Source organism: Nannospalax galili, unplaced genomic scaffold, assembly GCF_000622305.1.
Source record: "Nannospalax galili isolate Female #2095 unplaced genomic scaffold, S.galili_v1.0 scaffold18, whole genome shotgun sequence".
In the NCBI taxonomy this organism is placed as follows: Eukaryota; Metazoa; Chordata; class Mammalia; order Rodentia; family Spalacidae; genus Nannospalax; species Nannospalax galili.
This window is the reverse complement of record NW_008346548.1, coordinates 12,050,226-12,061,998: the sequence shown is the minus strand read 5'-3', so window position 1 is coordinate 12,061,998 and position 11,773 is coordinate 12,050,226. Positions and strand designations below refer to the sequence as shown.

General features: G+C 44.2%; 1 protein-coding gene across 14 annotated transcripts in view; it reads right to left on the bottom strand.

Moving 5' to 3' along the window:
- Kalrn (kalirin RhoGEF kinase) overlaps nt 1-11,773 on the bottom strand; it is a 700,573-nt gene that overhangs the window by 10,586 nt on the left and 678,214 nt on the right. For all 14 annotated transcript variants that reach the window (XM_017800540.2, XM_029568193.1, XM_029568189.1 and 11 more), the window contains 3 exons: nt 9,044-9,208; nt 6,391-6,469; nt 3,850-4,050 (listed from right to left, as the gene is read on the bottom strand). In XM_017800540.2, coding sequence (XP_017656029.1) covers nt 3,850-4,050; nt 6,391-6,469; nt 9,044-9,208 — 445 coding nt within the window. The remainder of the gene's footprint in view (nt 1-3,849; nt 4,051-6,390; nt 6,470-9,043; nt 9,209-11,773) is intronic.

Sequence of the window (11,773 nt, the reverse complement as noted above, 5' to 3'; positions counted from 1 at the left end):
CAAAAGTCAATTCCAAATGGCTCAAAGACCTCAATGCAAAGCCTGAAACTCTGAAACTGTTAGAAGAACACATTGGGAAATACTTACAAGATACAGGCGTAGGAAAGGATTTTCTAAACCAGACATCAAGTGCTCAGGAATCAAGGGCAAGAATTAACAAATGGGACCTCATTAAACTAAAACGGTTCCATACATTAAAGGAGGCAACCAGGGAAGTGAATAAAAAACCCACAGAATAGGAGAAAATCTTCACCAGCGACACAGATGACAGAGGTTTAATATCCAGAATATATCACAAACTCAAAAAATAGAGAATCAAGCCAAGAAACAACCAATTAAAAGATGGGCTAAGGAGCTGAACAGAGAGTTCTCAAAAGAAGAAGTAAAGATGGCTATGAAACATCTTAAAAGATGTTCAACATCACTAATAATTAGGAAAAACCACTTTAGGATTTCATCTTACTCCAGTCAGACTGGCTAAGATCAACAGAACAAATGATACCAAATGTTGGAGAGGATGTGGGGAAAGGGGAATGCTCATCCACTGCTGGTGGGGCTGCAAACTGGTTCAACTCTTATGGAAAGCAGTGTGGAGAACTCTTAAAAAACTACAAATGAATCTACCATTTGACCCAGTTATACCAACTCCTGTTGCAGAGACACTTGTACATCCATGTTTGTTGCTGCTCTTTTCACAATAGCTAAGAGATGGAAGCAACCTACGTGTCCCTCAATTGAGATGTAGATAATGAAAATGTGGTTCATTTATATGATGGCATTTTACTCAGCAGTAAAAAAAGATGAAGTCATGAAATTTAAATGGATGGAACTAGAAACTGTTATACTAAGTGAAGTAACATAGACTCAGAAAAAAAAATCGACATATGTTCTCCCTCATATGTGGATCCTAGAACCCAACCCTGATAAGTGAGTATGTATCCAGACATAACTACAGGAACCAGGATAATGGAAAGGAACCAGGGAGGTAAAGGAAAAGAAAGAACCTGAAAGAGAAGAACAGTAGGAAACAGGCCTTAATAAGGGAAATATGGATAAAAATTGGGTTAGTTTAAGGGAGGGGGGAGGGAAGGGTATACAAGGAACAGAGGGGATAAAGGGAAAGAAGGAGCTCAAGAGAGGTAGGACCGTAGGAGAAGGGTATTATTAAGGGAGAAAGGGGAGAAATGGGGGCACCTTAAATGGGGAAACCATGGTAGAAGTGTTAGACAATGCAAGAGATAAATAATGCCTAGATAGTTTTGAAAACCAGAGAGAACCACATTACTCCTACAACCTACTGACAAATTATACATAGGAGATCAAGAAATATATGTCTAGGTAAGGTTTATCTGAGAACAATTGGCCTTTGCCCAAGATTTATCTACATGACATACAGTAAAAAACTACCAGACTGATGGAACTAACATTGGATGTTTAACAGACATACTTTGAGACCTATAATAATTTGGTCAGAGGGACATAAACGACACTTTTTGCTCCTTGCCCTCCTAGGTCGACTAGTTCCAGGGAACTATGAGCATCTCCCAAAGTGTCCTGTAATTGTGGTGGGTCACCTGTCCTCTTGATCAAGGAGGCCGAGGAGACCCCACCAGATGGACTTGAACCAGTGTCCAGTCTACAAAGAGGAGAGCCAACACACAGGAATCACTTCCTCCATGCTTCCAAGTGAAGCCAACCATGGTCGAGCAGGACCTTTGACTTGTCTTCACATAGGTGGAACTGGTAAAAGAAAAGTGCCAGGGGCTCCTCCCAAGCCCATGTGAACCCTGGGGAACAGATCCCCAAATGACCTTAAGAGTAAAAATAAATTGGTTTATAAGTTATGCTTATATGTAAAATTTCCCCCCAAAATCCTTAATGCAAGAACACTTCATGTCCCAAGAATTTTGTATAAGGGCTATCAACCAGTATTAGCAATTCTTCCTTCCTATGTTTTTAATTATAATATGTGTATGGCATTAAACACCCAAAAAGAAAGTAAAACCAAAGATTAAAGGGGCCAATATAATTTCTTAAGAGTACATATGTGTAGCTAAAGGCTTCATAACAAGCAACAATGACAGGAGATACCTTCTTTTGAGTTGTTGGCCAGGGTGGCCAAAGGGACTCCCAGATAGTAACCCAGCATGGAATTGGGAAAATGAACATCAGACCCCAATCTTATCTAAAGGAATATTGACAACTGATTGCTGCTAGATGAGGAACAGCTGACCCTCCTAAAACTAAGTCCTCTAAATAGGCTGACTAGATTCACCAGAAGTACAAGTAGTGGGGAATGGCTGGGGTGCCGACAACACAGCAGACAGTAGCAGGGATATCAGAGTATAAGGGCTCTAGTGGGGGAAGGGAGGATATGGGACGGTACCATCTGGGAAGTCGGTGTATAGTTGAGTAAGATGGTTTGGGATGTTCTGTGTGATACACACACACACACACACACAAATAAACACATTTAAAAATGTATTATATCTGAGGAGGAAGCATGGAAATTTATGTCATGCTAATTTGTAGAGGTGATGAACACTGCCATTGGAATCTGCCCGATGACTTTGTAGACATACACAGGCACCAAGGATCCAAGTGCAACAGATTATGACTAGTAATAATCAGATACATACAGATTAGAGATGCATGTGCCAACATCTCAGTGTTAGTAGCAAAAATAATGAGTCTTTCTGTGAGGAATAATATATTCTAAAATGAAATGGAGACCTTTTTTTTTTTTTGTCTTTTTGAGACAGGGTCTCCCTGTAGCCCCAGCTGTCCTGGGACTCACTATGTAGACCAGGCTGGCCTTGAACTCACACAGATCTACCTGCCTCTGCCTCCTGAGTGCTGGAATTAAAGGCATGGGACACCACACCCAGCAATGGACATCTTTTTTAAAGGTTAAAAAACTCATTCAATTTTATGTCTTACAGGGCTTATACTGAGTTCAATATTGTATAACTGTATTAACTCAACTGTGAACCTAGAAACCTCCATCCACTTTTGAAAGAGATGTACTCTTGCTCTGGAGTGTGTTGCTGAATATGTTGAAGCTGTAATGAAATTTGTGTGGGATGTTCTGTATGATATACACAAAAAAAATCGATAAATTAAAAAAAAAGACATATTTGAGGAGGAAGCATAAAAATTTACTCCATGTTAATTAGTAGAGGTGAAGCACATTACCACTGAAATCTACCCAATGATTTTATATCTCAGATGCCAAGGAGCTCAGAAAGTAACCGACTATGACTAGTAATAATCAAGAGATTAGAAATGCATGTGCAAACATCCTAATGTCAATTGCATTGAAAATGAATTTTTCTGTACTGTATTTTAATAATGAAATGGAGATCTTTTTGAAGGTTAAAACCTCATTCAATTTTATGTCTTATAAGTTTTTTACTGAGAACAATATTGTATAACTGTATTATTTGAACTGTAAACCTAAAAATTTACAGCCAATTTTGACAGAGATGCATCTTAGCTCTGGAAATTGTTATTGAATATGTCAATGCTGTTGTAATGAAATGCTTCTTCTAAGTATGTGGTTATTAAATAAATAATTTTTTAAAAAAAGGAGTGAGATGTGGGTTCAAGGCTCCTTTCTCCACTCCCTAGTTTTAAAGAGCTGGCTTTAAAGACCTTCCTTATCCTGGATTTCCTAATCTGCAGAATGAGAACCACATTATATAAAACAGGGGGGAAAGAATATTGGTATGTGCAGCACTGGGTAAATCATGCAGCACTGTATGAAATGTGACTCTTGTCCACTTGTTGTGGGGAATAAATAACCCAAACATATGGGGGCCATGCCAGGGAGACAACACCTGTACTCACAGTTCCAGAATCAGGATGTAGGATGTGGGGGACTCGTACGTGTCATGGAGAGTGACATACTGGGGGTGCTGCAGGTGCTGAAGTAGAGCAGCCTCGTGGGCTGCCTGCTCCTTCTTCTTCATTTTTTTACTCACAAATTTCACAGCAACATCTTTGCGGGTAGCTTTGTGAATGCACTTCTTTACAATAGAGAAACGGCCTCTGTGAAATAAAGGGGGAAAAGTTTTCCAATATTCTAGGTTTTGTGTGCGTTACTGAGACAGTAACATCTCACACCCCTAATCCAAATATCTGAAATAACAAATGCTCCCAAATCTGACTTTTGAGTGCTGCCATGAAACCACTGTGGTAAGTTCTATGCTGACCTAATGTGATGAGTCAGTCAAAATGCAGGTGCTTAAAATATAGACGAATTTCAGTTAGATTTCAGTCCATCTTCCAGGCATCTCAGTTATGCTTATATGTAAAATTTCCCCCCAAAATCCTTAATGCAAGAACGCTTCATGTCCCAAGAATTTTGGATAAGGGCTATCAACCAGTATTAGCAATTCTTCCTTCCTATGTTTTTAATTATAATATGTGTTCTAGTTTGATTCTCTATAGGTGTGACAAAATACTCTGACCAATACCAACTTGGGGAGGAAAGACTTTATTCAGCTTACATCTCCTGGGTCACAGTTCATCAGGGAGCCCAAGGTAGGAACTCAGGGCAGGAACTTGGAGGCAGGAGCTGGAGCACAGGCCATGGAGGAACACTGCTCACTGGCTTTTTTTTCCCCCCCCCCCCCCCAGTCTGCTTTCTTATACAACATAGGCCTGCCTGCCCAGGGGTGGCACCACCCACAGTGGGCTGTGCCTTCACACATCACTCAATAAGCAAGAAGATACCCCACAGACATGGCCACAGGCCAGTCCAATAGAGGAAGTTCCCCAACTGAGGCTGCCTGACTTTGCCCCACAAATGCTGGTAATATTTTTTTAGCAAAGATACTTTTCTGCTATTTTGAGCATCAACCACAGGTTTACCTTTCTTTTCTAAGCAGAATATACTTCTAAAAAACACAAGGCCATCTGTAACCACGATAAAGAAGGAGGAATTCTACTCAGTGACTTTTTTTTTTTTTTTTTTTGGTACATGGTCTTCCTGTGTAGCCCAGCTACATAGTCTCCCATCTAAGCCACCTGAGACCAATGTATCTACAGGAAAGATCTCTGTTTTTCTTCTTCAATCAAGTATTTTGTAAACCAGGAAACAGATCTTTTCCCATTATTTTGTTAAAAGCCATATTTTTATTCTTCTTATTTTTGAGGCTATACTAAGCATCTCTATTCAAAACACTGTAAGAAGAAAATGGTAGAAAGTTCTAGATGGGGGTGGTGAGGTGTTTAGACAGAAATACCTAAAAAATAACCAATGGGTTTAAGACATAGACATATGTATTGACCTATATGAAACAAGGAGGAATTATATATTCTTCTCGAGGACATATGGAGCCAAGCACGGTGGCATATGCCTAGAATCCCAACAGTCAGAAGGCTGAGGTGGGAGGACTGAGAGTTTGGGGCCAGCCTTGAACCTGCTGCATAGTGAGATTGTGTCTCAAAAAAATCAAAAGAGGGCTGACAAGATGGCTCAGTGGGTGAAGGACACCCTGCAAGGCTGTCAACCCTACCTGAGTCCAATCCCAGGAACCCATGTAAAGGTGGAAGGAGAGAACTGACTCCATACAGTTGTCACCTGACTGCCACATGTGCGCTGTAGCATGTATACTTCCCTAATAATAAATCAAATAATTTTTTAAAAGAAAAATGAATACAAGGGACTTTTTATTAAAAATTTGAGAATGTTGTGCCCATAGAGCAAGTCTGAGCAAGTTCTTTGATCCAATGCAATTAAATTAGAAATTAGTGACAAAAGATAACCTCAAAAACTCAGACATTTAAAAAGCTCATACATATTAAAGCATTTTCCCCTATTATAATTGGTTCAAAGAGTGGGACTGGAGAGATGACTCAGCAGTTAAGACCACTGGCTGCTCCTTCAGAGGACCTGAGTTCAGATCTCAGCACCCACATGGTGGCTAATACCCATCCTTAACTCCAGTTCAATGGGATCAGATGCCTTCTGTCCTCCATGGGCATTGCACACATGTGGTATATTTATATACATACAGGCAAAACATTCATACACATAAAATAAAAATAAATAAATTTTAAAAATCGATTCAAAGAGAAAATTATAGCTGAAAAAATACAGAATCAATGATTATGAAAATATATCAAAATAAGGGATGTGTAACTAAAATTGTACTTTAAGGGAAAAATGAGACTTAGATTTTTATATTAGGAAATAGGAAAGATTGAGCATTAATGAGGCAAGCACCCAACTTCAGTAAGAAAAAGAATATTAACAAATATACAAACATCTCCAGCCTGCTTTCCTACTATAAAGAGAATGCATCTTTTCCAGAAAGAAAGGAATAACAAACTACTTCATCCCCCTGCCCCCCGCCCCCACTGTGAGGCTTCTGGCGTCCTTACCTGCCAATCTCATTCAGCTCAGTGTAAGCAGAATCAAAGTTTTCTTTCCAGGAAATGGTGGCACCATCTGCAGCTGCATCTTTGAGAGAGGAAGAATCCAAGTATGACATTGCAGAAGAAAGGAAAGGTTCATGGAGGAGCTTCAGCATAACCCCAAAGCTATCCTCAAGACTAAATATGCAGGCCGCCAGTGCAAAAAGGCTGGGCTTCTCCAAGTGTTATTTACAAAATATCTGAAGGGAACTGATGCGGCAGACCCTGACATCCTCTGCCATCTCTTTACACAAAGGGAAAACGTGGACCATCAGAAATATAGGCTTCTGGGCTGAAGAGAACTTCATTCTCTCAGCAGTTAAGAGCACTGGCTACTCTTGCAGAGGACCAGGGTTTGGTTCCCAACATCCACATGGTGGCTAACAACTGTCCACCACTCCATTTCTGGGGTATCTGTCGCCCTCTTCTGGCCTCTGTGACATGAGTGCACTTATACGCAGGCAAAACAATTACACACATAACAAATAATTTTTAAAAAGAAATATGTTTCTGGAGTTTTTTTTTTTTTTTTGCGGGGGGGTCTTTTTGAGACAGAGTCTTCCTGTACCCCAGAGGAGTTGGAGTGGGGAGGGAAAGGGGTAGAAATTATGTAAACGTACTCATGTATGAAATTCTTAAAAAAATAAAACATAAAAACAAAACAAAACTTTTTTTTTTTTTGAGACAGGGGCTCACTGTAGCCCCAGATGGCCTGGAATTCACTATGTAGACCAGGCTGGCCATGAACTCACAGAGATCCACCTGCCTCTGCCTCCGAAGTGCTGGGATTAAAGGTGTGAGCTACCATGCACAGCCAAGTTTCTGGATGTTTTAAAAATAGAAAATTGGGGGCTGGAGAGACAGTTCAGCAGCTAGAGTATATACTGCTCTTGCACTGGACCCAAGTTCAATTCCCCTGTACCCATGTTGGGTGTCTCACAACTGCCTATAAATTCTGGACTCTGTAGACTCTGAACTCACATGTGCACAGACTCCAGCCCCATATGTACACATAGTTGAAAATAAAAATAAATATTTTTTGCTGGGCATGGTGATACACTCCTTTATTCCCACCACTCCAAAGGCAGAGGCAGGCAAATCTCTTTGAGACTGAGGCCAGCCTGGTCCACATAGTGAGTTCCAGGCTAGCTCGGGCTATAGGGAGAGCCTGTCTCAAAACAACAATGAAAAAGCTTTTTTTTAAAATTAGAAATTTGGTAGAAAACATAAAAAGGGGAAAGAAGAACATTTTGAAGGACTAGAAAAGCCAGCAGGAACCAGGGCTGTGAGGACTCAGAGAGAGTAAGTAGGGGGCAGACTAGAAGGACAAGAGGGAAAAGGGAAAGGTGTTTGGAAAAGCATTCCCACTGCCCTGAGGCTTGCTGGAGCTTACCCTGTGATTGCCGCCGAGTGAATGACTGAACTTCACCCACAACACATTCTTCGGCAGCTTTACTTTGTATGATGTGTTAATCCCTGGGAATGCTATTCACACATACAAACATACATGCTAATATACATTTGTATTGTCTGCTGGGACCAAGTCTCAAACGTAGTAAAAATGAGAACAGTGGTGACCCATGGCTGGACTGAGTTAGCGTCTTGGGAAGAAAGGAGATACACTAGCAACTCAGCTCTTCTGACCCCACCTGACCCTCAGCCTGCCCAGAGCACAACCTGGTGCCGCATTCATATTGAATTCTGAGGACAAAGAGATCCAAGGCCAAGGTTTCCCAGGAAATCACAAGCCTATAAAGGACAAGTAAAGGTCACTGGGAGGCAACTAACTGGGCTGGCTATAGGGGGGCTGGATCGCATTTCCTGACCCAGCGGGAGCAGTGTGTAGCCCAAAGCCCTAGGGTTTCCCAAGGGCCTCTGGGGACTCCAGACTTCCTTTAACCCACAGAGACACAGGTCTGCTGCTTTTTGAGTACAGTGACACCCTCTGCCCCCTGCAGCCCTCTTCTATCTCCAACACATACAGGCCACTTCTGTGCACTGGCCAAAATGTCACTATTTGGAGATTTCTTTAGGACAGCAAGTTTCCTCTTTTGAAATGTCTATAGGACCAAGGTGGGTTTGGTGAGCAAGTTGGGTCAGCGAGGGAGATGGGTCAAAAAAGGATCATGTTCGCAAAATATTCATTTCTAACTAGTTATGTATATGTCTTAGTCAATTTCCCAATGAATTTACATAAATTAGAAATTGTCCTTCATGCAGATTGCTTTTCTCTCCCATTTCAAGTTTTTGAGCATAGCTGGTCCTGATGCTGTGGGAAACTGCACGCCTAGCAGGGGTGCCCAGGGTAGAATAGGCACCAAAAAGAAGCCTCAGAAGAAGACAGAAAGCACTCTGTAGCACATGACTCTTACCTGTCCTTATCAGGTCCCCTGAAGAACACCAGAAGGCCCACGGTTAGCAAGGATGGTTGACCTAATACTGGTCCTAAGATACCTCATTGAAATGCTCCACCTGGCCTTTCCATAGGTGACCTTACAGAAGTTGCTGTGCCACTCTAAGACCCCCTCCCCATTGGGGTCTGAGATGCCAGTGATTTTTGTGACAGTGGCCCACTGTTTTGCTTCTGTTGCCTGGTTGTCCTGGGCTTACTGGGGCTTACCATACTCTGGAAGGCGCACGAACTCTGACGGTTCACTGGGAAGGCTGATTCCCCAGGGATTGCTGGCACTGACTCTGAACTGATAAGGACAACCAGGACTAAGGTCTTCGATGACGAGGTAAGTGTCCAAGGTAGAAGCTACAGACTGCTGCCAGACCTGGGAACCTAGTGTATGGTGGTGGAAGAGGGAGAGAGACAAAGTCAAAGCGGCATTGTTTCAAACTTCTTCAGTAAACAAAGAAAGGAAAACGGTCATAATTAGATTAAAGGACAGTGTGGTCACTGTGTCAGGCTCTGAAAACGTGGGTAAACTGTGTTGGATTTTGGTCCATTTTCATAAATGTCACAGTAAATGTTGGTTGTGGGGGCTGGAGAGATGGCTCAGCAGTTAAGGAAAGAGAGAACATTCAGGGGTAACTACTTTGTGCAAATAAGTCGGACAGTTGATGGAATCAAACCAAGTCCCCCCCAAATGATGGACCCAAGTCCCTCCAAAATGATAGATTTAAACTAAAATCCCCCAGGCCTGAGAAAAAGTGTACAAGGAAGTAAAAATGAAAAATAATTCTAAATGCTAAAAACAAACTGAGCTGACCTTTTTCATGCTCCTTGCCCAAGCTGGAAATCATCCCAGAAATCCCCCCCTACCTCTGCTTGGCACATAGCCACCGCTTGTGACGCTACTGCCGCTTTCTCTCTCCCACTTCTACCACTTGTAGTTTGTGCCCTTTGCCTTTAAAAGAAGCCTGTGAACTGGGCTCTGGGCTTCTGTCCTCCAAGGAGGCAGGAGTCCATTTTGCGCAAAATGCCAATAAATCCTCTTGCTTGTTGCATCTCCTGGTCTGAGGACTGAGTTATTGGGGAACAGCCTCCTGTGGACGTTGGGTACCCCAGACTCGGGTTCCAACACAGTATCCTCATGCTTGTTGCATCTCCTGATTTGAGGACTGAGTTATTGGGGTGCGAACTCCCGTGAACATTGGGTACCCCAGTCTGGGGGTCCAACAAGAGCACTAGTTGCTGTTGCAGAGAACCTAGGTTCAGTTCCCAGCATCCACATAGTGGCTCAAAACCACCTGTAACTCCAGTTCCAGACCCAACACCCTCTTCTGGTATGCACGTGGTACACTTATATACATGCAAGCAAAACACTCATATACCTAAATTAAAAATAAATAAAGGAGCCTCTGCTTCCCTGGGCCTGAAAGACCTGCCGCAGGCCTCTTCCGGGGTAAGTCCATCGCACCCTCCACGCCTTGACTCCCCCAGCCCCATTCACCCTCCCATCTCCCCTGCCGTTCTCTCCTCCGAGTTTGGGCCCTGTCCCATTCCTTGTCTCAGGGCCCCAGACACCTGAGGAACCAATACTGCTTCCTGATCCTTTTCATCCAGACCAACATAGTACCTTCTCTGGGCCCCAGGGGCACTGCTTCTGGGCCTGGCCCCGCCCTCACCTGCCTCTGCTTCCCCTGGCCTTAAGGACCTGCCAGAGGCCTCTGTACTACCCACAGGCATCTCTCCAGGGTAAGTCCATCACGCCCTACCGCCTTGACTTCCCCAGCCCCATTCAAGGCGGCCGTTGGGTCCCTCACCAGAGCCGGGAGCCCGGAAACCCCGCGGCCCTGGGAAGCCGCCGCACCTGGTCCGCCCGAGCAGAGTCGCGCAGGGCGGAGGCGGCGGGGCCGAGGGACGTGACTCCCGGGAGGCCCAGGGAGGGCAGCGGCGGACGGCCTGCAGCGGGCCGAGCCATGCGGCCTGGAGGTCAGCGGCACCACGGCCGCCGGGACCGCGTCCGCTCCACTGCACGCCGGCCACTCGCAAGTCCTCCCGGCGGGCAGGCGGTTACGCAGGCCCTGAGCGCGCCCCCGGCCGAGCGCGTCCCCGAAAGGGCCCGCGGTCCTCGGGCCGGAAGCGCGCACGCGCGTCACTGCCAGCCTCGCCTCCGGACCCTGCTTTTTAAAGGAAACAATGTTACCGCCCGACTTCCCCCTCCAGGGGAGCAGATGGACTCACCCACATCCGGGTCTGGGAGCCTGGCCCCACCCTCACCTCTCTCTGCTTCCCTGGGCCTGCACCACCATCCAGCTTCTTTCTGGGACTCTGGAGCTGACCTTTCCTCTTCCTGATCCTTTGCATCCAGACCAACCCAGCTCCTCAGTGCAGTCCACAGGAGGCCTTGGGGCCTCTTCCCATCCCATCTGCCTTTGAATCTCTTGGTGGCCTGGCCATCAGCTGCCCTAGACCAGCATCTTTCCTGGACCAGGCTCCCAGGCCAGTCCAACCCCCAAATTCCTGAGGCCAAAATCGTTCCTGGAGTGATCCAGACCTTAGGAGAAAGACTGAAAATATCTGACCCTCATCTGAATTGGGCCCCACCTGAAGACAAAAGCAATCTGGCCACTCCAATATAAAATCAAAAGAGAGAACCACAAGCTTAGACAGATCAGCTTTTCATGCCCAAAAAGTAAACCACAAAGACACATAAAGTTCACAAAAAGAAGCAGACCTAAACTTGAAGGCCTGAGTCTCACACAAAAATCAGAAACTACAAAAGAAATTCACATGTCAAAATCACAGAGAAAAAATAATACCATGAAAAACCAAAATAACATATCCTTACCAAATATCAATAGTCCCCTAGAGGAGTACAATGAGAACCCTCTAGAGACAATGCAGGACATGGATCTCAAAAGAACAATGATGAATATGATAAAAGAATTCAGTGAATTT